General features: G+C 54.2%; 13 protein-coding genes across 13 annotated transcripts; 8 read left to right on the top strand and 5 right to left on the bottom strand.

The window, feature by feature from the left end:
- Positions 1 to 70: 70 nt before the first annotated feature.
- BNA4 (kynurenine 3-monooxygenase) lies at positions 71 to 1,512 on the top strand (the record flags this gene model as incomplete). Its single annotated transcript, XM_056205683.1, has 5 exons — positions 71 to 266; positions 296 to 441; positions 471 to 1,329; positions 1,357 to 1,438; positions 1,509 to 1,512. The coding sequence occupies 5 exons, from the start codon at positions 71 to 73 to the stop codon at positions 1,510 to 1,512; spliced, it is 1,287 nt and encodes a 428-aa protein (XP_056061658.1).
- Positions 1,513 to 1,591: 79 nt separating this feature from the next.
- On the bottom strand, positions 1,592 to 4,360 carry MVES1_000828 (uncharacterized protein; the record flags this gene model as incomplete). The annotated part of the gene is made up of 1 exon (XM_056205684.1): positions 1,592 to 4,360. The coding sequence occupies one exon, from the start codon at positions 4,358 to 4,360 to the stop codon at positions 1,592 to 1,594; it is 2,769 nt and encodes a 922-aa protein (XP_056061659.1).
- A 1,366-nt stretch (positions 4,361 to 5,726) lies between these two features.
- Positions 5,727 to 9,310, bottom strand: MVES1_000829 (uncharacterized protein; the record flags this gene model as incomplete). The annotated part of the gene is made up of 3 exons (XM_056205685.1): positions 5,727 to 8,244; positions 8,274 to 8,530; positions 8,858 to 9,310. 3 exons carry the CDS (start codon positions 9,308 to 9,310, stop codon positions 5,727 to 5,729), a joined length of 3,228 nt encoding a protein of 1,075 aa, XP_056061660.1.
- Positions 9,311 to 9,585: 275 nt separating this feature from the next.
- EGD2 (GAL4 enhancer protein) lies at positions 9,586 to 10,356 on the top strand (the record flags this gene model as incomplete). The annotated part of the gene is made up of 4 exons (XM_056205686.1): positions 9,586 to 9,621; positions 9,689 to 9,847; positions 9,881 to 10,177; positions 10,273 to 10,356. The coding sequence occupies 4 exons, from the start codon at positions 9,586 to 9,588 to the stop codon at positions 10,354 to 10,356; spliced, it is 576 nt and encodes a 191-aa protein (XP_056061661.1).
- A 318-nt stretch (positions 10,357 to 10,674) lies between these two features.
- Positions 10,675 to 11,637, top strand: PRE6 (proteasome endopeptidase complex; the record flags this gene model as incomplete). The annotated part of the gene is made up of 6 exons (XM_056205687.1): positions 10,675 to 10,677; positions 10,787 to 10,828; positions 10,862 to 10,988; positions 11,026 to 11,412; positions 11,442 to 11,482; positions 11,512 to 11,637. 6 exons carry the CDS (start codon positions 10,675 to 10,677, stop codon positions 11,635 to 11,637), a joined length of 726 nt encoding a protein of 241 aa, XP_056061662.1.
- Positions 11,638 to 11,674: 37 nt separating this feature from the next.
- On the bottom strand, positions 11,675 to 12,970 carry MVES1_000832 (uncharacterized protein; the record flags this gene model as incomplete). Its single annotated transcript, XM_056205688.1, has 1 exon — positions 11,675 to 12,970. The coding sequence occupies one exon, from the start codon at positions 12,968 to 12,970 to the stop codon at positions 11,675 to 11,677; it is 1,296 nt and encodes a 431-aa protein (XP_056061663.1).
- A 226-nt stretch (positions 12,971 to 13,196) lies between these two features.
- Positions 13,197 to 14,585, top strand: MVES1_000833 (uncharacterized protein; the record flags this gene model as incomplete). The annotated part of the gene is made up of 1 exon (XM_056205689.1): positions 13,197 to 14,585. One exon carries the CDS (start codon positions 13,197 to 13,199, stop codon positions 14,583 to 14,585), a length of 1,389 nt encoding a protein of 462 aa, XP_056061664.1.
- A 151-nt stretch (positions 14,586 to 14,736) lies between these two features.
- MVES1_000834 (uncharacterized protein) lies at positions 14,737 to 15,674 on the bottom strand (the record flags this gene model as incomplete). Its single annotated transcript, XM_056205690.1, has 2 exons — positions 14,737 to 15,371; positions 15,398 to 15,674. 2 exons carry the CDS (start codon positions 15,672 to 15,674, stop codon positions 14,737 to 14,739), a joined length of 912 nt encoding a protein of 303 aa, XP_056061665.1.
- A 59-nt stretch (positions 15,675 to 15,733) lies between these two features.
- ERG8 (phosphomevalonate kinase) lies at positions 15,734 to 17,467 on the top strand (the record flags this gene model as incomplete). Its single annotated transcript, XM_056205691.1, has 1 exon — positions 15,734 to 17,467. The coding sequence occupies one exon, from the start codon at positions 15,734 to 15,736 to the stop codon at positions 17,465 to 17,467; it is 1,734 nt and encodes a 577-aa protein (XP_056061666.1).
- A 20-nt stretch (positions 17,468 to 17,487) lies between these two features.
- On the top strand, positions 17,488 to 19,764 carry MVES1_000836 (uncharacterized protein; the record flags this gene model as incomplete). The annotated part of the gene is made up of 1 exon (XM_056205692.1): positions 17,488 to 19,764. One exon carries the CDS (start codon positions 17,488 to 17,490, stop codon positions 19,762 to 19,764), a length of 2,277 nt encoding a protein of 758 aa, XP_056061667.1.
- A 14-nt stretch (positions 19,765 to 19,778) lies between these two features.
- On the bottom strand, positions 19,779 to 21,554 carry TFB1 (RNA polymerase II transcription factor B subunit 1; the record flags this gene model as incomplete). The annotated part of the gene is made up of 1 exon (XM_056205693.1): positions 19,779 to 21,554. One exon carries the CDS (start codon positions 21,552 to 21,554, stop codon positions 19,779 to 19,781), a length of 1,776 nt encoding a protein of 591 aa, XP_056061668.1.
- An 81-nt stretch (positions 21,555 to 21,635) lies between these two features.
- CDC37 (hsp90 co-chaperone Cdc37) lies at positions 21,636 to 23,105 on the top strand (the record flags this gene model as incomplete). Its single annotated transcript, XM_056205694.1, has 1 exon — positions 21,636 to 23,105. One exon carries the CDS (start codon positions 21,636 to 21,638, stop codon positions 23,103 to 23,105), a length of 1,470 nt encoding a protein of 489 aa, XP_056061669.1.
- Positions 23,106 to 23,192: 87 nt separating this feature from the next.
- MVES1_000839 (uncharacterized protein) lies at positions 23,193 to 24,727 on the top strand (the record flags this gene model as incomplete). The annotated part of the gene is made up of 3 exons (XM_056205695.1): positions 23,193 to 23,343; positions 23,373 to 23,563; positions 23,747 to 24,727. 3 exons carry the CDS (start codon positions 23,193 to 23,195, stop codon positions 24,725 to 24,727), a joined length of 1,323 nt encoding a protein of 440 aa, XP_056061670.1.
- Between the last annotated feature and the right edge of the window lie 99 nt (positions 24,728 to 24,826).

Genomic DNA, 24,826 nt, shown 5'->3' on the forward strand with positions numbered 1-24,826 from the left:
AGACCGATGTACCTCCACACGTTTTCTGCCCGATTGCCCAATTTTGCCCATTCCGCCCCACTCCACCAGCATGGCGAACACGGTTGCAGTGATCGGCGCAGGACCAGTGGGATGCCTCACTGCGATTCAGCTATCGCGCCGAGGACTTCAAGTTCACCTGTACGAAAGCTGCGCGGAAGAATCTTTTTTTGATGGCAGTACTGCGCAGCGCAGTATTAATCTGGCACTGTCAGTGCGAGGCATTTCTGCCCTGCGTTCCATTCCGCGTACGTGTCCTCGCGCATCTCACCGCTAGCAAATGAGGAGCAGATGCAAAGCGGCATTTCGCTCGCCGACAAGGTGCTTTCTGAGGTCGTACCTATGTCCGCGCGCATGATTCACACCCTGGGAAAAGACGGGTCTGTGCAGCTTGACAGGCAGCCGTACGGCACCCAAGGGGAGGTACGAATGCAATTTTGCTGAAACCACAGGGTATCAACTCGCTGGATCGCATGCGGCTAAACCGACTCTTGCTCGAGCAGGCGCTTGCGGAAGAAAATGTGCACAGCTTTTTTGAGCATGCGCTAATCAACGTGCAGCGCCGTCGCCACAATGACACTGTCCTGCTTACTTTTGATGTCGCAGGGAAAGGCATCGTCGAGACCGCGCATGTGATGCTATTTGGCTGTGATGGCATCAACTCGATGGTGCGCTGCAAAACGACTTCTTCCTTGCGCATGAATATTTCTCAATCCTACATCGATACCGGCTACGTGGAGCTACGTATCCCTGCAGGGCGTCCACGGGGCGGCGCGTGCAGCTGGAAGATGGATCCCAACTGTCTTCATATCTGGCCCAAACATCATTACATGCTCATTGCGTTGCCCAATACGGACGGCTCCTTTACTGTGACGCTTTTTGCGCCATTTCCGCTCTTGGAGGCGTGCAGAGAACATGAAGAAGAAGTCCTCACCTTTTTTAGCACAAACTTTCCCGATGCGCTCCGCGCCATGAACGAAAAAGAGCTAGTCCACCAGATGCTTACGATTCGTGCCAGTCCGCTTGGCACAATTCAATGTGATCCTTTGGCTGGCGGCTCGTCCATCGTGCTGCTTGGCGATGCTGCGCATGCCATGGTCCCATTTTATGGACAAGGGCTTAACTGCGGACTGGAAGATGTGCGCGTGTTTATGGAAGAGTACGACTCGGCCATGCACGGTGACAATGCGATCAGCTTGCTGCAGAATGTGAAAGGATCTTTCATCTATAGCTACGCGATGCGTCGCCGCGCGGATGTGGATGCAATTCAGCGTCTTGCACAAGAAAATTACACGGTGATGCGTAGCAAAGGTATGTGCACGGTGCAGCTGACACCAGTTTTGAGCCCGTTTTTTCTTTTGCGCAAGCGACTCGACTTTCTGCTGGCCACACTCCTTTCTGCAGACAGGTGGCAGAATTTGTATGTGAATGTGACCTTCACCAACAATGGCTATGCTGCCGTGGAGAAGCAGGAAACGTTGCAACGCCAGGTAATCAGCACGCTGACCTACGCGGCAAGCGCTGCTGCGTTTGCACTCACTGGGTGGGCATATTGGAAATTTGTATGGCTTCGCTAAGTGTTGGCGTTGTGCTCGGCAACCTTTTCTACATCCTGCGCGGCGGTTGCCATCAACCCCGAGGTCAGATTTACAATGGCATCGAGCACACGACTGCCCGTTGTGCCAGCAGCTTCCTCGAATCGGACATTGAAGAGTTTCGTGTGCGTTCCCGTCCATACACCCAGTGGCAGACCGGCCAGATAGACGATGCCCCAAATGTAATTTTGCAACCACAAATAACTATCGTTATTCCACACAAACGGCTGGCTTTGTGTCTCTTCGACGGGGGATAAGACACCGGCCAGTGTTTGCTCGCGCAAATAGGCCAAAATCTTTTCGTCTGCATTGGCGCTGTTGGCCACATTTGGGTCCGTACAAAAGCTGTTGACGCGCGGCACCAACTCATCCAGCGCCTTTCCCAATACAGACAAATGCAAAGACGCATGCCACGACTCGACCCATTCATTGGTAGGCACAAACCCATTTCTTCCAACAGAGCGTGCCACTTGATCAAGCTGCGCCTTACTGAGTGCGGGTGATTGTGGCGCTTGCGCTGTGGCATTCTTTGTATCCGCCTGGTCATCTGGCCGCTCGAATGGCGATGCCTGCTCCGCTTGCGCACTGCTGCTTTCTAGCTTGGAGTTTGTGCCTGCGATTTTTTCAGGCGTATCCTCTTCCTGCGCTTTCGACTCCTCACTCGCTGCGGGATCCGGAAGCGGTTTCGATTGAGGCATTGGATTCACATTTGCCGCATACTGGCGCACACGGTAAATGTTTTCCAGCGCCTCCTCCAGCGAGAAAGACTTGAGGCGATCGATGACCGATGCAGAGCGGACCAAGGCATACACCACATTCGCATTGTTGGAGAATTGGTGCTGCAGCATTTGCGAAAATGCATTCAAAAGGATACCCAAAAGACGTGGATTGCCTGCTTCGGCAAGCAAGAAGCGTGGCGAAGACAATTGGCGCAGCAAGATCTCCAGGCGTGCCGCTGAAATAACCGATAGATTGCGCCAGAAAGGAGCAGCGTTGAACAGAATCAGGAGAAGGAAAGGATACATCGGGGTCATGAGCCCGTTGCTCTTGGTAAAGAGGGTAAAGACGCCCTCAATTAGTACATCCATCGCTACCTCACCATGGAGCCGCAAGTAGCGGGTAGGGATGGTTAAATCGGCAAGGCTCTGGACGCTGGTGAGATGCACACAAAACATGCGGTCCGCCGTGAGATCCTGCAAGAGGAAAATAGCGAGCTGTGCTTGGGAGAGCGTGGCCGCTGCATCCTTGTTTGCCAGTGCAACAAACATGAGCCAGGAAAAGATATCGAGGCTCAGCTGCCTGCTGCGCGTAATAAACCGGTGGAAATCGGCATTGATTTTCAGCTGTATCCAGAGCACCGCTAGTAGTTCGCTAGCGTGTTCTTCGCCCGGCTTGACAAACATGCCATTCATCGTGTCCCCAAGCTCAAAAGCGCCTCTCGTCTCAGACATGCATTCGCCAAACACCTTTGAAATGCCCGTCGCCAAAAATGCAAAGTCAGAGACGCGGTACAGCTTCATGACATAATGCCGGAACATGTTCTTTTTGACTTGGTTCATACTCGAGTCCTCGTAGCTGAGCAATGCACCAAGCACCTGAAAACAAACAGAGGTGTGAATATCACGCACCAGATCGCGTGCTCCCACCAGCGACCAGCGGTCAGCCTGTCGGTAGTTGGAGATTGTATTGAGCAAGCTGCATAGGAACGACAAAACAACGGGCCGCTCCAAATCGCACGCGATGAAATCTAATGCTGTAAACTGCGTTTGCATGAGCAACGCTGGTGTTGTATACATGGGCTTGGACAGCATCGAGATCAAGAGGCGCATCACTTCCGTGCGGCGCTCCATATGTGCCGAGGTGGTGTTTTCCAAATCAACCGAGCATCCAATGCCTGCCTCCCAAATGGTGAAGTGAACGCGACTCACATTTTCGTCGTCGTCCACACTGAGCTGCTCCGGCGTCCAAGGCAAGGTAAATCCAGCATGGAATAAAAGCTCCATGACAGTGTTCAACAGGGCATGGCCCGTCATAACCGATTTGGACGCATTACTATGCGACCTTGGCGCTGGCATGTCCTCCAGCACGGCGTCTTTGCGCCCCGACGTTTTGTCTGCATTCGAAAGCATGGATTCGTCGCCGTCGGTCAAAATAAATTGACCACTCGTCGCCCTAATTTCTTCTTGTGCTGTCTCATTACCCAGTTTGGGTGATGGCGTAGTTGGAGGAGAAAGCGCTTCTGGGCTGCCACGAAGCAGCGGCGTCCAAAGCGCGCGCAGTTCCAAATCGTGAATATCCGAATCTTTCCTCGGCCCAGGCGTACTTTCATACACAAACGGGATAACACGCGTGAGAACGCGACAACAGTTGAGCGCCTCCAGAGTCCGGTTGCGTGTATCCGGTTTGGATCGCTGCGCTGTGCTGGCAAACAATGCACTCAAGCCGCCCGGATTATGCGCAGGGACAGGCGCAAACAGTGGATCGTTGATGAGGCTCTCAAGATGCATAGTAAGTACCTCAATCAGCGTCACAAGGTTCTCGGGTGCATTCTCGATCGTTTTATGCACATCGTTTGCCGTGAGCGCTGCAACGACGTCCCTCTCTGTTTGGAAAGCAACCGTGTATTGGACCCAGTAGCGATGATCCTCAGACGAAATGTGGCGCTCCAAGTACATCCGCGGTACGCCAAACTCTTTCGACGAGGGAAATGTTTCCCCTTGCGCCGCTGGGCGGTTCCAAAGACCCATGACGGCGTGCACAAGAAGCGGGGTGTGTCAAGTTGCGTATTGCGCACTTTAGTCAGATTTTTATCACTCGCGTGCGGCACTGCCCTCCTTCTCCAATACAATGACGGGACGGCGCGTAGAGAAGACCGATCCGAGGCTTGCTGCAAACACAAGGCCTTTTGTGGTCCCTGCGAGGTGGCTGTCCTCAGATGGTACCGCGTATGAGACGATTTTGAGCGGCGCAACGTGCGTTTCTATGAGTACTTACCACAGTCTACTCACCTCGACCGCGATAATTTCACCATTCCCCGATATTACTAGTCTCGGACTGACTCTCGCACTGGCGCAAATCGTAAACACCAAACCGCTGACGTCTCTCAAGCAGCAGAACGACCTGACCGCGAGTGCATGGGCCAGTTTGCTGTACGTAAAGCTGGCTACTTACATGCAGGTTTTCGGTTGCGATCGCTCTTTTTATAGCTTTCCGCAAGGTACGTCTACTGTACGTCTACTTACCCCCAGCTTATTGTCACGCAGTAGCACTATAGGCCGACACCATGATGGACTGGTCGGTATTGTGACTGTGCACGTGATCAATTCCTTGCGGGGTAGATGGATCCCGGCCGCGCAAATTCTCCCACATCGGACACCATGACGTCTGTTACCGGAACGAAGCAAAGCGACGAGACGTACCTTCTTACGTACCGTGCCATTCAGGGTACGTGGTTTGCATGATAAGAATTGTATTTAACATGACAGGATCGCAAATTGCGAGCCTTGCTGCTACGCCAATGTACTTTCTGCATGCCATTCGGAAATCGAGTTTCTCGCTCCGTGGTCTGGCCCGATACAAGTATGTGGCGTACATACGTCTTTATTAACCAAACAGCTGGATGGTTCCCGTTATCGGCAGCGCTATAGGTGCTGCTGCTGGCTACGTGCAGGGCTCGCAGTTTACCCCTGGTATCCTCTCTCGGACCGTGGCCGATGTTCGGGCCGATGTCTCTCGTGTACGTCTACAAGCACGCAAAATTGACATTAGGTACAGAGGGATGACTACCAACTTATCGGTAGCGTGGTTGGCGCGCTTGCTTTGCCTGCCATTTTCCGTACGTACCTTCCGCACGCTCACTTGCAGTCCGTAGCGTTGGCCTTTTCAACGGTTTGCTCGGTGGTGTCGGCCTGGGTGGTGCTACCGGTGTGCTCACCTATTATTGTCATGGGTGGATGCACGATGAAACGCGGCTCCCTTCTACTGGGGAAAAGCCCATTCCTGAGGCGGATGTCCCCAAATAGAGCGTATTCATATGGTCATAGTGAGCTAGCGATCTTGCAATTTACCGAGTCCAAGTCTATATTTATTGATGCACCTTATTCCCAATGCAGTCTACTTTGTTCCCGCTTGTGTATGGTTCCCTGGCGCACTTCCCTCCTTCGATTCGAGCGCAGCGTTGTTTGCTTCCGTATCCGAGTCACTGTTCGTTTCCAACAACCACGTTTCTTCGTCCGCTTCGGACGGGTCGAAGGCGTGGATGGTGATGTGCTCGTCGTTGGTAGGCGGCAGGTCGGAACCCTGGCTGGCGGGCCTTTCTTGCTCAACTTCCATACCCTTGCTCATTTCCATATCCAGTTGTTTCCGTGCGTCTGCAGAGACAAAGGAAGCACGTCGCTTGGGCCGCTTGTCGAGCGCAGTGCGCAAAAAGTGACGCGCACTTTGCAGCGCCTTGCGGCTCGCGTCCAAAAAGAGGAAAAACTGGAAAACATGGACACAGTCTTCGTAAATCTCGTGGCGCACCGGGACACCGGCCAGTGTGCATTTGTGCGCAATAAGAATGTTTTCATCGCGCAGCACTTCCGCATCGCCGGTCTGGATCAAAAGCGGAGGCAACCCATGCAGGTCGCCGAACAAAGGACTCACGTAGGGATGTGTGAGCAGCTTGTCAAAGTTCTTGCCCAAGTATGCCGCGACGGGATGCATGTGGTCGCCGTCCTTTGGTCGCGGCAAAAAATCAAATTCTTTGTTGGTTTCCCACGAATCGCACGACAAGGTAAGGTCTACCCACGGGCTGAAGAGAATCGCACCGCCCGGCATTGTATAGTTGTTATCGCGCAGGTACATCATAAGCGCAAATGCAAGTCCGCCGCCCGCGCTGTCCGCAGCGAGAATGATATTGTTCGCAGGAATATGCAAGTCATCCGTCAAGCGGAACCATGCAGAAGCCACATCATGGAGTGCACCAGGGAACACAGTATCCGGCGCCAAACGATAGTTGATGCAAAACACACGGCACTCGGAGTACTTACTCAGCGCGATGGTAAGAGGACGATGCGTCACAGCAGACATGACAAAATAGGCACCTCCATGAATGTAGAGAATGACGCGTTCCTTGCCCGTGCGTTTTCCACTTTGCCAATCCTTTTGGAGACGCCCCCAGGTCTGTTTCCCCACAATCCACTCGCCTGTGAGCTCTTGCTTTCCGTCTTGCTCGGCATCTGCCTCTGCAAGCATGCCACGCAGCCCACGGCGCTTTACACGAAAGGTGACAGGCGTAATCAGGCCCTCGTCGGGCACAGGCAAAAAACGAGCGAGGTCAAATACTTTTTGCAAAGTAGGGATGGTAGCAAATTCAGAGTGTTTCACCATATCGCGAATTGCCCTTGTCAAAATGGACATTTCCACCCCCCACGACTTTTTCGGCGGTCCATAAATGGCGTGTGATGCAATCACACTGCCAATGGATAGGCCTTGATTGAGGATCGTGGGGACCAACCGGAGAGCTTTGGTCAGGGTCAAGCTTTGTGGCGGCTTTGTCTCTACACTCGGGTCGACGCGCGATTCTGCCGGCCGCTGTGCGATGCGGAAACGCTCGAGGAGTCCGTTCAACACATCCTCCGACCCGGGGTCACGCTCATCGCGAGAACGCGAGGTTTTATCGTGAATATAATGCCTCGTGTAAATCTGCTTGTGCTGCATGTCGCTCTCCTGGGTGCGCTTTGCGCGCTTCGTGCTGTTTTCTCCGCTTGATTCGCCCTTGTCATTCTCATTCTTGCCCCCGTTATCGTCGTATTCAATAAAAGGCTGCTGCCAGTCGAGCAACGGCTCTGACTTGAAATGAACGATGAACTCATCATACTTTTCCAGTTCCTGCTTCGTGGCAGTGCCAAATCTTTCGCGTAGTCGCTGGACTTCTTGCATGCCGTTCACTTGCTTAGACACCTCGAAGTTGCGAGGCATGTCTACTTCCGAACTCATTGATTTGTGCGCACGCTTCAACTGGGGCCTCTCTGGGTCCATATTATTAGCATATTCCGCAAGCCAAGGATGTGCAAGTGCCTCGGTGGCGAGCATGCGGACCGACGAGTCGCAGAGACACTTGCGAATAAAGTCCTTGGCCAAATCGCTTACATCCATCCAATACTCTGGATGAAATTCGTAACGCATGTGAATGATATTATCAAAAAGCCTTGACATATCACTGGAATAAAAGGGTGTATACCCCGAAAGCAGCGCATAGGCAATAACGCCGCAGGACCAAACGTCGACAGAGGAGTTGTACCCTTTGCCGAGCAGCACTTCGGGCGCGACATACTGTGGGGAGCCGCATGCGGTAAGCAATAGTCCTTCACTAGGCAAAATCTTAGCCAGGCCAAAGTCGGAGATTGCGACTTCCCGTATGTCGTCTTTTTTCCGTAGCAATATGTTTTCGGGCTTCAGGTCGCGGTGCACAATGTTGAACTTGTGCAAATAAGCGACGCCCTTTAAAATCTGTTGCATAATGATACACACATCGTTGTCATGGTACGATACACGCTCGACAATACTGTCAAAGAGCTCGCCCCCCCGACATAAATCCATCACGACAAACACGGCGTCGTCCGATTCATAGACATCGTGGATTCGCGTGCTAAATTGTTAGAAGACACACACACATACACATAAGGAGAACGAAGCCGTTCCAATATCTGGATCTCGTCCCGCGCTAGCCGCAGCGGCGCCACACCGTTTTTGTTGTTGTGTTGCGTCGTCAAAAACGGCTCACGCGCGATAAATTTCATGGCCAGCTCTTCTCCCGTCGAGCTATTGGCACATGCCTTAACCACGGCAAACGTTCCAAAACCAAGGATCGTGTCATAAATTTTATATTTTTCTTTCAGCGCTTTGGGCAGGTTCGGCAAGTCGTCGTCAACGCGCTAGGATGTGTCAGAATCTGGGACGAGCGATAAAAGTACATACAGTCGTGATAAACTCATGGAAGCGAATCAATGCACAAGACTAAAGTCAGGCCCTGTATTTTAAAACTTGCGTACCATCAATGAGTCGCCTTCACGCATCCTTGGAGGCGCTATGGCTACCCCACTTTAGCGCAGCAGACTTGGAAAAGTTATTCACGTGACCATGTGCCTGGCGCCAGTGGGCTAACCATGTTGGCAATGCACTATACGTAAGCGGCTCTTGTAAGGATGGGCATGGTTGATCTAAGAATACAATGCGCTTTACAGAATAGGCTCCCAACTTACACCGCATCCGCAGCCACTCCCTTTCGCCTGCGGATTATCTTTAATGGCAAACTGGCTTCCGATGAGCTCCGTTACGTAGTCCACAACACTGCCCTTAACTAACCCGAGGGAGACGCTGTCGACAACAAGCCGCGCACCTTTGTCCACAAAAACAAAGTCGTCCTCTTCGTAGCCCGATGTAATCTCCAGGTGGTAGACGTAACCGTGGCAACCTCCCGGCTCCACGATGATGCGCAATGCGATTTCTGAGTCATTCTCTGCTTCGGAGACAGAAAGAATCTTTTGCACGGCCCGCTCCGTCATATTCACAATAGGCAGCTCGCCTTCCATTACAGTCTCATCCTCGGGGGCTTTCGGTTTGCGGCTTAGCGTCGACCAGTCTCGACGTGGTATAAAAGGTTTAAGCGCTAGGTGCCGCGGCAAGGTGGGTCGGATGTATGATGCCGTGACCATTGTCATTGACCGCATTCCACGCGAAGGTATGGGGCGTGTAACAAAGTCTAATGCACGTCCAACAATTCCTCGACGCACACATAATCTTATGGTCGTCATCTTGGCGAGGTGCAAGTGGCAACGCAAGGCTAGTGGGTTAATTGTGGAGGCACGTGGTTCACGTGATCGATGTGCCCGACTGCGTGTAGTTTTAGTCGTGGGAGAAGACCGGAAGGCTTGCGCGCCAGTTTCGACGCACAAGGAGTTTTGTTGCTTGGAACCACATTGTAATCAGCATGTCTATTGAGGAAATTACTGATGACGTGAAAGACGTACGTATTAAGCCTTGCATTATTAGGTGGATGCGCAGATACTGACGCATTTCTTTTCCGTATACAGCTCAAGGTCGACAACATTCCTGGGGGTGAAGAAGGCGAGGTTGACGTTTCGGACCGTGTTCAGTCGCGCGCGGAGCGCAAGAGCCGCAAGTCGTTGCAGAACATTGGCCTCAAGCATCTCCCTGACATTAAGCGTGTGACGCTCCGTCGTGCCCGTGGCGTATGTACTTTGACTTGGTCGTGCTAACAACAGCACCTCTACGTTGTTGCGGACCCCGATGTGTACAAGTCGCCCGCTTCTGACTGCTACATTGTCTTTGGTGACGTGAAGAACGAGGACATGAGCGCGTTTGCGCAGGCTCAAGCCGCCCAGCAGATGCTCGCTGCGGACGGTCAGCAGGGTGCCGGCGCGGACGGCGGCGCTGAGCCTATATTCAAGCCGAGCGATCTCACTGGTGGCAAGAGGGTTGACGAAGAGGAGGAGGACGACGGTTCGCCTATCGACGAGACTGGCGTGGACTCGAAAGACGTCGACCTTGTTATGGAGCAGGTATGTTATGACTAGTGATTTTTTTTGATCGATGCTTACCACTGCACCTGCCCTACGCGATATCCTATTCGCGTACGCTTTTCGTGCTTGTACAGGTTTCTGTCTCTCGTCGCAAGGCTGTCAAGGCACTGAAGGAGAATGATGGCGACTTGATCAATGCCATCATGAGCGTGAGCTAAATAAGGAAAGGTTCGTGCCAGAGAACGTTCTATGCAACAATGCACGCGACCACAATGAGCGCAAGCGCATCGGTAGAAGACACCTGTAGCGTCCGTATGCAAAACGCTGCGTGCGAAGCGGCGAGGAAATATGGTGCTTATTTCCAACTCTGATCGACGCGTACGCGCGGAGCGCTCCGATGGATGGTCGTCGCTTGCCGCTACGACGTGCATATTGATTCATCATGTCGCGTTCCTACGATAGAGGTGCGTTTTAGCGACTATTGATGGGCGGAATACTAATACATTTAATTGCAGCGCTTACGGTGTTTTCTCCTGATGGTACGTGCAGTGCATCTTGCCGAAAAAAAGCAGGCTAACCGTATCAGGTCATTTGTATGTGGTGCAATGAAATGCATTGAGCAAGACTCACACTATTTACAGATTCCAGGTGGACTATGCATTAGAAGCTGTGCGAAAGGGTACCTGTGCTGTACGTATATGCCGTATACGCTTACCTATCCAGGTTGGCTTGCGTGGAAAGAACGTTGCCGTGTTGGGCGTTGAGAAAAAGAGCCTTCAGCAGCTGCAGGACTCCCGGACTGTGCGAAAGACGGCGATGCTAGATGATCACATCTGCTTGGCATTTGCAGGTGTGTACAGCAATGAATTTTGCAGTGCTGACGCCAGGCTTGAACGCCGATGCGCGCATTCTCATTGACAAAGCACGGGTGGAGTGCCAGTCGCACCGTCTTACGCTGGATGATCCTGTGAGTGTGGATTTCATTACACGCTATATTGCCGGCGTCCAGCAAAAATACACACAATCCGGCGGCATGCGGCCATTTGGTATTTCTACGTTGATCATTGGTTTCGATCAAAACCAGAGCGTGCCGCGCTTGTATCTTACGGAGCCATCCGGCATGTACTCTTCGTGGAAGGCCAATGCTGTGGGCCGCTCATCCAAGACTGTGCTCGAGTTCCTTGAGAAGAACTACAAGGAGGATATGACGGAAGAAGAGACAGTCAAGCTTACCGTAAAGAGCCTGCTTGAAGTGGTTCAAACAGGTGCCAAGAGTGCGTATTTATTGCCATACTGACGACAGATGTGGAAATTGCCGTCATGTCTGGCCACGGCAAGCTTCGGGTACGTTGCCGATGCGTGACTCACCACAGAATCTTGAGCAGCAAGAGATCGAAGCGGTGGTCAAAGTCATTGAGACCGAGCAGGAAGCCGAGGCCGATCGTCGCCGTACACTCCGTGCTGCCACGGCGAACGCGGCAGAGTCGATCAATCAGTAGAGGTCGAACGTAGATCACGGTAGCCCTGTATTCATCTCTATGGACCGAATGTATCGTGTCGTGCTGCATCTGCAGCGCCCTCTTCCTCGTTGTCGTACTGCCACGCAGGCCCAGCATCGTCCTCAAGCTCGTACTCTATGTCGCGCTGCATCGATAACGGCTGCGCATCAGCCATGGCCGCACGCCGCCGCGACGATGGATGCACAAGCCCCAAGAAGGAATAAAACAACGCGCGTCCTCGCCGTCGAAGCTCTATTATGCGTGGCGAAGACTCCTCTGCCAAGTGAATCGGCCCTGCGTGGGTCTCTTCTAGCACCTCTGGCGCCTGGAACCTGCGTTTTACCAAGATTGGAACGACCATTGCCACAATGACAAAGACAAAGATGGTGACATTTTTCCACGTAAAAAAATGGAAACCGTCCACGGCCGTCATCTCGTTCAGCTCTTCTCCAATTGCCGTGTGCATGAGTGAGGTGGAAATGACGCCCAGGAATGTCGAAGTCCAGAACGCGTACACCCCAATTCCAAGATGCGGCGCAATCAAGTTGATCATAAAGTCAGGCGGCACAGGCATCATGCGGAGCACGGCAAGGTATACAATGATGTTGGATTCATACTGCTTGATCACCATCTTCCAGTAGTCGACACGCTGCTGCCAGGACGGCATTGCCTCGATGCATTGGCCCGCACATCGGCTCAATGCATAGCACATCGTCGACCCCGATGCGATACAAATGCACACGAGCGGCAGTGCCACGGGAATTCCCCACATGGCTCCGCCGAGAATGCTCATGTACATAGAGCCCGGTACGGAAAATGTCTGCAGGAATAGGTAGAGGCAAACAAACACAAGCATGACGCGCGTATAGTGCTCTTCGTTGTATCGTTTCAGGACTTTGTTTAATGTATGCAGCTGCTCAAAAGAACGCGGTATACGTAGCGCTTCGCGGTCGCCGTTATCCAGCTCTGGCAGCGCGAGCCACAGCGCTAGCGAAAGAACAATCGTCCCGCCGACAAACAGCACGGCGAATTGCACAGCAGTGCGCAACAAAATCTTTCGTCTCTGCGCAGTTGAAAGTGAAATTGGTGCTGTATGCACGTTTCGCGAGGGTACAGACTGCCATGCCATCGATGATGTCACAAACGGGGTATCCAGCTGAATATCATCGTCCCATGCATCGTCCTGTGGCACAGACGACGCTTCTGCATGCTCCGGCGCTGTATTTCTAAAAAAGACGTTGCGCTCGGGATCACTCGACCATGTCATTGTAATATTCCCATCTCCGTCCTGCGCTTCTACGCTATGCGCACTGCCATGCGACAGAGCGTCCATGTCGTGGCGTGACGAAAAAGTGGAGGGTTGGGGCGTGGCACAGGTGGTTCGTGCGCAGAATTTCGGCGCTCGCCGAAACCATGCATGTGGGGAAGCGCACCTGCACGATTGCCACCGCCACTGCATCTCGGCTCGGCCCGACACACATGGATGCATGTGCATGAACGGGCAAGAGAGGCTGGAGATGGAAAGCATAAAAGCCGCTATTGTGCCTCGTTCCGCCACCATGTCGCGAATCTTAAAGCCAACGTTAGCTCTCGACCCATTTGCGCTGGAGTCCACACCGACGACGCGCTTTAGCATGCGCCGGCGTACGAGCTATCCACAGCGACCCACGCTTATACAGCAGCTTGAGACTCGCGTACAGCAATTAGAGCGTCGTATAACTGACCTTGAACAAGTGTGCAACAAGTCTATGTCGCTTTCCTCCGACGTTTCGCCATTCACTCCTGCAAAGCATGCCAACGACCAGTTTCCTGATTTTTTGCGAAGACAGCCAACTCCGGATCCATTCAATCCGTTTTGGCAAGAAGATGCGGAGATGAAGGAGCCCACTCCGCTGCCCGGCGCAAATGCCTTTTCCCAAGCGCTGCTCCTTAGCAGGCCGGCAGTGTCGCGCGTGCCAAGCACTCCGCAGCAAAATATTCCCGTCTCCCCATGGAGCCGCTGCATTTCGCCGAATAGTAGGAACGCAAGCACTCTTCCCATACGCGCACTGGTTACACGGATCACAAAAGGCTACGGGAAAGGTGCGAGTATCGAGCTGCAGCGCCTGCTGAAAGAGGCGGATGCGTCTACCCGCGACCAAATCCTTCTGGCGCTTCCTAAAGCGCTGGTATCGCTTGCTTTGGACCAGTACGGATGCTACGTAGTGCGCCGTGCAATGGACATGGACAAGCACATTGCACGTCATCTACAAGGCTCTTTTGTGCTCCTCGTGCTTTCTCCCTGCGGCACACTTGTCGTGCAACATGCAGTCGCTTGCGAAGAATCGATGCAGCTTGCTGTCCTGGACGACTTGCTGCACGCGAAACTATCCGACACACTCACGTGTTGCCACGCAATCCCCGTGTGGAAAAAGCTCTTTGCGGTAGCATGGACGGATGAAGGCAGGCGCAAGTGCATTGCAAATACGATCCAGCAAGCGCTTCACAACGAGTGGCTCAAAGTCGCCACCACCGAGCCCGGAAGCGTCGCGGTGCAGTCCATGTTTGAGCACGGTATTCTCGACGAAGGCAGCGCGGGAATGCAGGCGCTCCTTTTGCACTTTGACTCGCTCGCCATGGATCAGTGGGGCGTGTGGATCCTGCAGCAGTGGATCGAGCACGGTAGCGTGACATTGCGCGCTCAAATTGCCATGCATATTCTATTCCACGTTTCCTCCATTTCCCTGTCTGTGTACGGCTCCAAGGTTGTCCAGTGTGCACTGCGCCACTGCGCGACACCGTTTGTACTGCAGTATGCCGAACGTTTGTACCGCGCATCGCCGGAGCTGCATGGCAAGCCTGCAAAACTGCTGCTCCTTGACCTATCGCTGACTCCACAGGGTCTCCCGATCCTTGCGCACGTACGTTGCGCCAACATACTCACCACAGCTACTCACCGCCTCCAGTGACTCGGCGCGGCGTACAATCATAAACACGGTGCGGGCGAACAGTGTGCTACTAAAGAGCAACAAGAGCGGACACCGTGTGCTGCAAATGTGTGGTACGTTTTTGTGTGCAATAACAAAAAGAGCGTGCATGGGCGTGTGCGGAAATGTAGTATCATACCTCTTTTAACGATTCATGGACTAGTGTACGCAGCATTGTTGCTCGCGAGCGCGCATTGCGGATGCAGTGCTCAAGGATAGTGTCGTGTGTAAGTGTTGCGCCTTTCCCTTGCGGCTCGTTTGCCATGCAGTGTCCCGCTTCTTGCACGTAAAATACATCTGCATCGGGATCGTCTTGCGGCGCGTCTGTAATCCCAACGGAAATAAGGGCATTTGTGAGCGATTCCTCGAATGCGACAGGATCTGTCAACAAATATGTGGCATCGACAATCCCAAACGTGCTCACAATCGGCATGCCTTGCAGCTGGAGCTTGGTGCGCTTTTCTGCGGAGCAGATACAATGAGCTGCATCCACGGTATTCACGGGGACGGGGAGTGTAGCATTTCCTAATGCTGCAACTGCGGCAAGCACCGCCGCGTCCAAAACGCTGCCGTTCGCGCTCACGCACAACACATCCACATTCAACGACCATACCGCGACTCCCGGCTCGATCACAAGTGCATCTCTCGGCAAAACATTGGACACGGATAACACTCTTTGTAGTGTATGCGTGAGCAGCTGGGCGTCCTCTTCAGGGGGCCCTGTGTGGTATACCGGCGAGCAGAGCGGCGCAAGCACAGCGTTGGGGACTGGTGTAAGTAGTGGGGGTACATACCAATAAACCCTTCGCTGGGTCTCTCCCAAAGCGGCTCCGCTACTTCCGCATGTACCGCCGCAGTCACCATGGTAGCGTTCCCAAGACGCACCACGGCGCTTCCATTCGCCTGCGAAAGGATGCCCGTTGCTACGGAGACGTTCCGCGGCTCGGTGAATGCTCGGCCATCGTCGCGCACATGGTTGTCCAAATGGCGCCGCAAGTACTCTTGTGGGTAAAGTTTCTTGAAAATCGACGTCTGCACGTCCGTGCCATGCATTGTGGCCGACGCTGCCATTGTGCGCAAAGCCGCAGGGGGTTCGAGGAAAAGTGGTTAGTCAGCACTGTACTGGCACCATGACGCTGGTCTCTGCGCCCGGCAAGGTGCTTGTTGCGGGAGGCTATTTGGTCCTGGACGCCCGATATTTTGGACTTGTTTTTGCTGCAAATGCGCGCTTCTATACCTTGGTGAAAACGATCACTGCAGACGGGGAAGCGCCGCTAATTCGTGTGCGATCCCCACAATTTGCCAATGCCGCTTGGTCGTATCGCATCGTGCTCCCACCCACTGGACACGACGATGCCGTGATGTACGCGAACGGGATGCGTATTGTACAGCTGAATACCGGGAGCAATGCGAACCCATTTGTTGCATTCACGCTACTGTACACGCTGCAGGTTGCGATGGAAGTTACCGGCGTCGACCACGTCCTGGCGGCGCTGCAAAGCGGAATCGAGATTGTCGTGCTGGGCGACAACGACTATTACTCGCACCGCAGCAATGGGCATGCACCTACGCTAGAAGAATTGCGTGCGCTCCCGCCGTTTGTCGCGCTCGGCTGTACCTTGGAAGAGGTGCACAAGACTGGCCTTGGCTCAAGCGCGGCGATGACGACCTCGCTTACTGCCGGTGTGTTGCTGCACTTGGGCGCATGCCGCACAGAGATGCATGAAAATGAAGCGCGTCTGACCCTCGGCTCACTCGGCTTGATTCACAACGTCGCACAGCTCGCACATTGTGCCGCACAAGGCAAGGTCGGCTCTGGATTCGACGTCTCGGCGTCCGTATGGGGCAGCCAGCTCTACCGCCGCTTTGATCCATTTTTGCTGCAGGAGAGCATGCAGCCCGAGGTTGGACGGCGCATACTACAGGAAGGCGAGTTGGGCGTGGAAAAGCACCCCACTGCACTTCTGCCCGTGCTTGCCGCGTCCAATCCACTGTGGAAGCCTGTGCCGCCTTCCGGGGTGCAGAGTGTGCCTACTGCAGTCGAAGGATTGCTCGATATTGCAGTGGGGGGAACAGATGGAGCTGTTTGTCCCGCGGCACTTCAGCTTCCGCCAGGCATCCGCATGTGTTTGGCCGATGTCGACGCAGGGTCCAATACGCGGGCCTTGGTCGGACAAGTGAGTGCATTTAAAAAGAACCAGCCGACATGGGCGGAGCAGCTTTTCAGCGTGATTAGCGCTGCGAACCAATATTTTGCAGATGGTCTCTTGCGCCTGCATCTCGCATACGCACACGATGCCAGCGTTTACATTCGCGATCTAACCGCGCTGGCACAAATACCCTCGACAGAATGGGATGCACACCAAAAACTCTTGCAATCGCCTATCGTATCAGCATTCATTGATGTGCGCAATGCGATGCGCTCGATCCGAGCGGGGATGCGTGAGCTTGGCGTACGTGCCGATGCGCCAATTGAGCCGATGGAAATGTCACGGCTGTTGGATGCCACGATAAACGGCGCGAGCGGTGTTCTGGGCGGCGGCGTCCCTGGCGCAGGTGGCTACGATGCACTGTATGTACTTTACCTTGATTCTACTGGCTACGACGCTTGTGCGCCGTGCTCGCCGCACAGCGGAATCCTGGCGGTGTGGGCAAACTACACTGCACTTAGTGTCGGCCCTCTCTTGTGCGGCGCAGACGCGGAATGCGCAGCCCACAAAGTGCCACCTGAGCACAACGCAGATCCAGCGCTCGAGCAAGTTCTGCACACGTTCGCCAGGACCCAGTTTGGGCTACGCGTCGAGGATCCAACAGCTGTGCACGGCCTTGGACCATATACAGCATCCCTTAGTCAGCAGCGCTAGTTTGCTTTGCTTCCTCCACCATGGCCGCTGTGCTCCTTCGCGAAGCGTTGCCGTCACTAGACGAGCCGATTGTAACGTACTTGGACCAGTATATACAGGATGCAGGCGAGGATCCGGACGTGTCTGTAATGGATGACGTTGTGCGGCCGATGCTCGAGTCCGCTGTACTTAGCGAACCGTCCACGTCGCACGTGCGCCAAAATCTGCCTTTGCTCCTCGACAAGCTTGAGAAACTAGTCGAGGAGCGTGAAGCAAGTGGCTCTCAGCATAATCGGCTAACGCGCCTTGAAAAGGTGGTTGATATGCGCAGCGCAGCGATGAGCAGCACGTCGACTTACGATACGGGCGCTTCCGGTATCGACTTGGCGTTGGGCAAGTCAAGCCGCAATCGCACGACGGTCGATGTAAAGAAGCTGGAGCGCCAAGAGGTCAAGACACGTGCAAAGCTTGCGAAGCGCGAGCAGCGTGACTTGTACGAAACGAGCAAGCTGGTTGATCAGTCCAAGAAGATGGCCAGCTACGAAGAAATGTACTTGCGCGTGAATCCGCTGCAGTCGATCAGTGCGGGCGCCGCAAAAGGCAAAAACAAGGATGTTTATTTGCCCAATATCGACGTAAACTTTGGCAGCAACCGTATTCTTTCCAACGCCGAGCTTACGCTTGCGCATGGCAGGCGCTACGGTTTGGTTGGTCGAAATGGTGTTGGCAAAAGTACGCTTTTGCGGCACATGTCGTTGCGCGACGTGCCGATTCCTACCAACATTTCCATTTTGTACGTGGAGCAAGAGGTTGTGGGAGACGATACACCTGCGGTCCAGGCCGTGCTCAAGGCTGACGTGTGGCGCGAGCGGCTCCTTGCGGAGGAGGTACACCTCAACAACGCTTTGCAGGCGCTAGAAGACGCGACCAATGCATCGGCTCAAGCTTTAAAAGAATCCGGCGATGCGGGCAGCGCTGTTGACTTGCCGACGCGCGAGCGCGAAAACCAACGCGACGAGCTCTCTGCGCGCCTGGGTGATGTACAGGCGAAGCTCGTAGACATGGAGGCCGAGACGGGCCCAAGCCGCGCTGCCGCTTTGCTCAATGGTCTCGGTATTGTGGGAAAAGATCAGGAGAAGCCCACACGCTTCTTTTCTGGTGGCTGGCGCATGCGTCTTGCACTGGCCCGTGCGCTGTTCTGCAAGCCTGACTTGCTCATGCTCGACGAGCCGTCGAACATGTTGGATTTGAACGCGATTGCATGGCTAGAAGACTACCTTGTGAATGATTGGAAAGGCACACTCTTGGTCGTCTCGCACGACCGCGCATTTTTGAACCAGGTGGCCACTGACATCGTGCACATGCACTCGGAGCGTCTTGACTACTACCGCGGCAACTTTGACCAATTCTACGAGACGCGCGATGAGCGCAGAAAAAATCAGCAGCGCGAATACGAAGCAAACGAGCAGAAGCGTGCGCACCTGCAGGCATTCATCGACCGCTGGCGCTACAATGCAAATCGCGCATCGCAGGCGCAAAGCCGTATCAAGGAGCTCGAGAAACTGCCCGTGCTGGAGCCGCCGGAGAAAGAGCAGGGCGAGCACTTTACGCTACCCGAGACCGAAGGCATTAGCCCGCCGCTCCTACAGCTTGACGACGTATCGTTTGGCTACACGCCAGACCATATTCTGCTCAAGCATGTCAATTTCGACATTACCATGGACAGCCGCATTGCGCTTGTAGGCAGCAACGGCGCCGGCAAATCCACCTTGATGAAGTTGCTTATCCAGCAAATCAATCCACTGAGCGGCGATGCAAAACGCAACGCGCGCTTGCGCATCGGCTTCTTTTCGCAGCACCACATTGACCAGCTTGACCTGAGCATGAGCCCTGTCGCATTTCTTGCCTCGCGGTTCCAGGGCCGTTCGGAGCAAGAGTACCGCCAGCACCTGGGCTCGTTTGGCATCACCGGCACAACAGGCCTGCAAAAGATTGCTACGCTCAGTGGTGGACAAAAGAGCCGTGTTGCTTTTGCGCAGCTGAGTCTTATGCAGCCGCACGTACTCCTGCTTGATGAACCTACAAACCACTTGGATATTGAAGCGCTGGACGCGCTCATCGACGCAATTAATCGCTGGAACGGTGGCGTGATTGTGGTGAGCCACGACGAGCGCTTTATCAACAGCTGCTTGAAAGAGATGTGGGTATGCGAGAATAGGACTGTGCACAAGTTCTACGGCAGCGTCGCCGAGTACAAGCGCATCATTGTGGAGAGCAACAAGCGCAAACAGGAAGATGCGATACGCAATGGGTCGTAGGTTGCCTACCGTAGCTACGTACTCTCCAGCTTAAGCGCTCGATCCACAGCTTTGCGCGTGGCATGGAACGCTTCGTGCACAATTTCTCCGCCTGTGCCCGGCAAAGCAGCATCCGCTGTCGCTGCAATGCGTCCAATGCGCTCGTCGGTTTTGGCAAGTACAACCAGCATGCGCTTGGCCTTTTCAATGCGTTGGGGTATATCAAGGTGCACGCCTCGGTTTTGCTGTGTATTCTTGGCCGCACTTGGAGAGATAGCCTGCCAAAATTGCTGCAAAAACTCGATGGTGGCAGCTTGGCATGAAATCACTTGTTTGTGCACGTCTGAAGGCAAATCAGACATGATATTTTCGTGCTCGGTACTGTCTTGCTGGCGCATATTGTCTAGCATTGCATCCAGTGCGTGGCGCATACCTTTCCCATGCGGCACAAAGTGTTGCACATCCAGTTTCCAGCCCCTTAAATTCGAGCTTAGTTGCGACATGTATGCGTCCATGTCTACAGCCGCGACCATTGGGCGTGCTGCATTTCCAGTGTGCGCGTCAAAGTACGCTCGCTGGTCGTGAATCTCGAGTCTTTTCTCGACGCGTTTGGCATGGTGCTGTAAATCGTCCATGACAATCTCTTCGTAGTAGCGCCCCGAATCGCCCCGCTTGTACTCTTCACCCACGCCCCCCGTTTTTCTTTTACTACGCGCAGAAGCAGAAGCATCTAGCGTGCCGAGAGAAGATGTCAGCACGGACTCGGCATGCTTGTTGAACCGACGGACCAAAGGGAGCATGCGTCGATCAAATCCAGCGCGCATCGTCCAGTCCTGCATGTTTCCTGTATCTACGTGGTCCTCTTGTGTGGCCGCGAGGTTGAGCAGCGCATCGTGGGGATTCACCTCGGTCCGCGGCGCAAGTTCGTCGTCTTCTGCTTCCAAGTACTTGTCAAAAATATCGTCGTCGCGCAGCGCCTGCTCAGATGCAGCGGAGCGCAGCGAAGTACGAAGACGGTGGTATAATCTCGACTGAAAGTAGCGCGCCCAAAACGTGCCTTCGTCCAGCTTGCTTGGAACATTTTCATCGTACGCGCGCGTGAGGACCGGGTATTGCTCGAACAGATCTCGGATAAGCTGCGGCGTGATGTTAATTTTCATCTCGCCTTTATCCGTCTGTGAAGGTTTTGGATCAGCCAGTTGGCCGCGCCGACCTTGACGCTGCTCCATACTTGCGTACTCGGCGCGCAAGAGCGCTTTGCGCGCTGGATGCTCCCAGAAATCCGCATCGGAAATTAAATCCGTGCCTACGACATCCTTGTGCAGTGCCAACAATCCAGGGTTTGCGCGCAGGACTTGGCCACGGAGCTTGACTGCCGACATATCAGGCACTTTGGGGCCGCCAGCACGCGTTCCTTGCTCGAGGGCCTTGCGCTTTCCAGCGTGCTCGGCATCGACGGCCGCTTGTTGCTCCTGCTCTGCACGCGCTTTTGCAATCGCTGCGGCAAGCCGATCCTTGAATTTTTCACGGTTAGCACACGCAATGTCCTGTTCCGCATTGAAATTGATCATCGCAATGGGCTCTCCATTGATCGAGTAGCCCTCCGCTGCTTCTAGACGCAGTGCCACTTGCGCAGCGCCTGGCTTGGATACTTTGAGACCTTTAAGGTGCGTATCCTGCACAGAAAATCCAGGTATGCTCGAAGAATCCAGCGACGGTTTCCATCGCAATATGCCATCCTCCAACGACAGCGTCCCCGGCACCTTTTTATAAGACGCAGACGCAAACAGCCGCTGCGCATTCGGCTCCATGCTGGATGGTGGAAATGTGGAGAGGCACGTGGCAAAGTTGTGTGCGTCGGCGCAGCGCCTCGGACGCTGTGGCAGACGAACATGAGCAAACTCAACTACTCGAAGTGGGACAATCTCGAGCTCTCGGATGACTCGGACATTGAGGTGCATCCCAATGTGGACAAGCGCTCATTCATTCAGTGGAAACAGCGCGATATCCACGAAAAGCGCGAACAGCGCAAAATACAGCGCTCCATGCTGGAGGCCGAGCAGCGGACCAACACGGATCTTGCGCCCCGCATGCTTGACTTGATTACGAGGACGAGGGGCGAAGGTGCTGCATTTTACTCACGCCAAGTGTCGCAACTCGCAGCGGTGCGTGAAGCACGTGGGAACAAAGACGGCCCTGACGGTCCCACATTGGATGACATGCTCCTGAGCTTGCTGTTACAAATCAATGCAGAGCCCGCGGTGCAGCAAAGTAAAGGAGATGATACTGCATTGGCTGCTAAGCTTACCGCATCGCTGGAAACGGCGCTGGAGCGACTTGGACAGCGGCAGGAACAAATTAAGAATGAGCTCGCCGAGATGGCCGACGAGGATGCGCGCAAGATCACGAGCGACAACCTGCGCGAGGGCTGGGATGGCAGCCATGTATCTCGAACGGAAGAGCCGGCATCTATAAAAAGTTCGGAAAAAGCAAAGGAGCAGCGCATTGAGACGTTGAATCCCGGCGCGCGCGCAAAAACGGGCGAGTCTCGCGCGGATTCGGATGAGGAGGAAGAGAGTGCGCCTACGGTAACGCCGGTGATGAAGAGTTTTGCGAGCCTACCAACTGTCTTAGAGGGCATACCACTCACAGCAGACAGCTTGCCCCCCGCTGTGAATCCCCTAAAGCAGCTCAAGCTGGACCGCTTTGAGAAGATATTCCAGTTCCTTGGCTCGCACAAAGAGCTTTTGCGTGAGGATATGGGCGCATCTGATGCACTACTTTTGCAAGCGTTTGAGTCGCAAATGGCCGGCCAGAAGCAGCTTGCACGGATGTGCACGGAGAAAGCGCTCTTGTTGCAGTACTGCAACAAGCTCGGCAAAGACGGCGTAGGCCTCTTTTTCAAGCGCATGATGGGATCCGATGGAAAGGCTGCAACCATATTTTTGAATGATGTGCTTGCTACGTATACAAGGATTGCAAACCGCGCGGCAGAGCTAGCGACGGAATACAAGGAGGACGGCGTCGAACAGATCCAGCTTGTCGCTGAAGATCCCAGCACGGTAATCACATTTCAAATTCCCGACGGCCCACCCCCTGAGACAATCAAGCTCGAGGGTGAAGGTACAGAGTCTATGGATGTGGAGCAAGTGCGCGAGTGGCTCCAGCGCCGCTGGGACATTTTCACCAGCTTTGACGAGGATTTCCGTCGCGCATTGGAGACCAATGATATCAAAAAAGTGAATAATGTACTTGGAAATATGCCTGTCGACAAAGCGGAGAAAGTGGTTCAAGACCTCGACTTTGCGGGCATCCTCGATTTCAGTAGCACAGAGGTGCAAGACGAGACAAACCGTAGCTGACACTTGCGCACGTACCAGTCGAACACACGTGACTTTTTTTCCCTTCGTTCGGCCAAGCGATCCTCGCCCGAGCGGAACATGGCAACCATGGAGCCTAGCGGTGCAGGCGGCGCATCCGATGACTCGGCGGCCTCTTTTATTGGCGCTCTCATTTCGTTGACCTCGCGCTCGAACATGCGATACCAAGGTATCCTGCTCAACATCGATGCCGCACAAGCGACGCTGACGCTGGAGAAAGGTACGTCCGTTTTTGTGTTCTGACAACAGTGCGCTCGTGGGGCACCGAAGGGCGCTGTGCCGCAGCTGGAAATCCCAAGGACGAGCTGCCTGGGTCGGATGACTTGTTTGACAACATCGTATTCCGGGCAGCGGACGTTGTCGATCTTCGCGTCGACGATCCATCACCGCCTGGAGCTGAGCCAACACCGGGCGTTCCCGTCCCGCATACGCATGGAATGGTAAGTGTTTCCCCACCCTTTGTCATGATGAAACCACACGGATGTAAAGTGGATTTTTTATCCCTGCTGTCCGAGAGCGCTTTTTTCATGTGGATATTTCCGCTGCCTTCCTACTGATCCCTCTTCTCTTGCCTGAATTAATACTAACTCGTACAGCACAATTCCCCCTCATTTGGGATGCAGCACCCGATGCATGCACCGCCGCCGATGGGGTTTCACCCCGCATACGCCAATTTTCAACCGCAAAGCATGTATGGAATGCCGCCCGACCCCTACGGGATGGATTTCATGCAGGGAAACTACATGGGAATGGGCATGCAACACAGCCATGTGCCGTTTGGCGCCCCTCCTCCTCACATGCATGGTGCACTGCCTCCACCACAAACGTCTCCCGCACCCTCAGCGGAGCAAGCCAGGCAAACGCCACCGAAACAAGCCAATGCGCAGCCTCCAAAGTTGGAGAGAGCACCTGTACCCGAACAGCCCCCAGCAGCAAAGCCACAGCAAAGCGGAGCAGCAACCTCGGTCAAGCCATCTTCGGTCGAACCAGGCATCGACACTGTTCACGCTGCGATGGCATCCATGGGCATGACCGACAAGCCTCCCAAAAAGAGCACAGAGCCGCGCACGAGCAACGCACGTGTCCAAAAAGAAGCGCAAGCACCGCTTGCTACATCCGCCGTGCAGCATTCTCAGGTGCAGCAGCGCGAAAGACGCGCCGTACCTGGTATGCCTCCCGGTAAAACTGCCTCCCACCGCGACACGTTGCCAGAGGAGTTTGACTTTGCGAGCGCAAATGCACGGTTCAAAAAGCAAGTGGTTCCCCATGACGCCGCCAAAAATGCCGAGCACGGCAGACTGGACGCCATTTCTTTTGTTGAACCCCCCACTGAATTCTACGACAAAAAATCGGGCTTCTTTGACAATATCAGCAGCGAAGTCAAAGAGCGCCACGAGAATGTTACTGGCCGCGGTAGCCAAGACACTTACAAGACCCGTATTGCCGAGGAGAATGCACGCAGCGCAGAAACATTTGGCGAGAGCGCGGTTGACTACCGCGCTGGCCAAGAAGGTTATCGCGGTCGCGGTCGCGGTCGCGGACGTGGACGTGGCCGCGGACGTGGACGTGAACGTAGCCGCCCAGCCCAGCCTGAATGGGCCTAGTTGCAGAAAGATAGTTGACAAAATGTGCTGCATGCGTTGTATATACAAATGCTATCAATGCATGCGGTTTGCAAAATAGTTCCGAGACGCATAAAAACG

This window comes from Malassezia vespertilionis, chromosome 2 (assembly GCF_029542925.1).
Source record: "Malassezia vespertilionis chromosome 2, complete sequence".
NCBI lineage: Eukaryota > Fungi > Basidiomycota > Malasseziomycetes > Malasseziales > Malasseziaceae > Malassezia > Malassezia vespertilionis.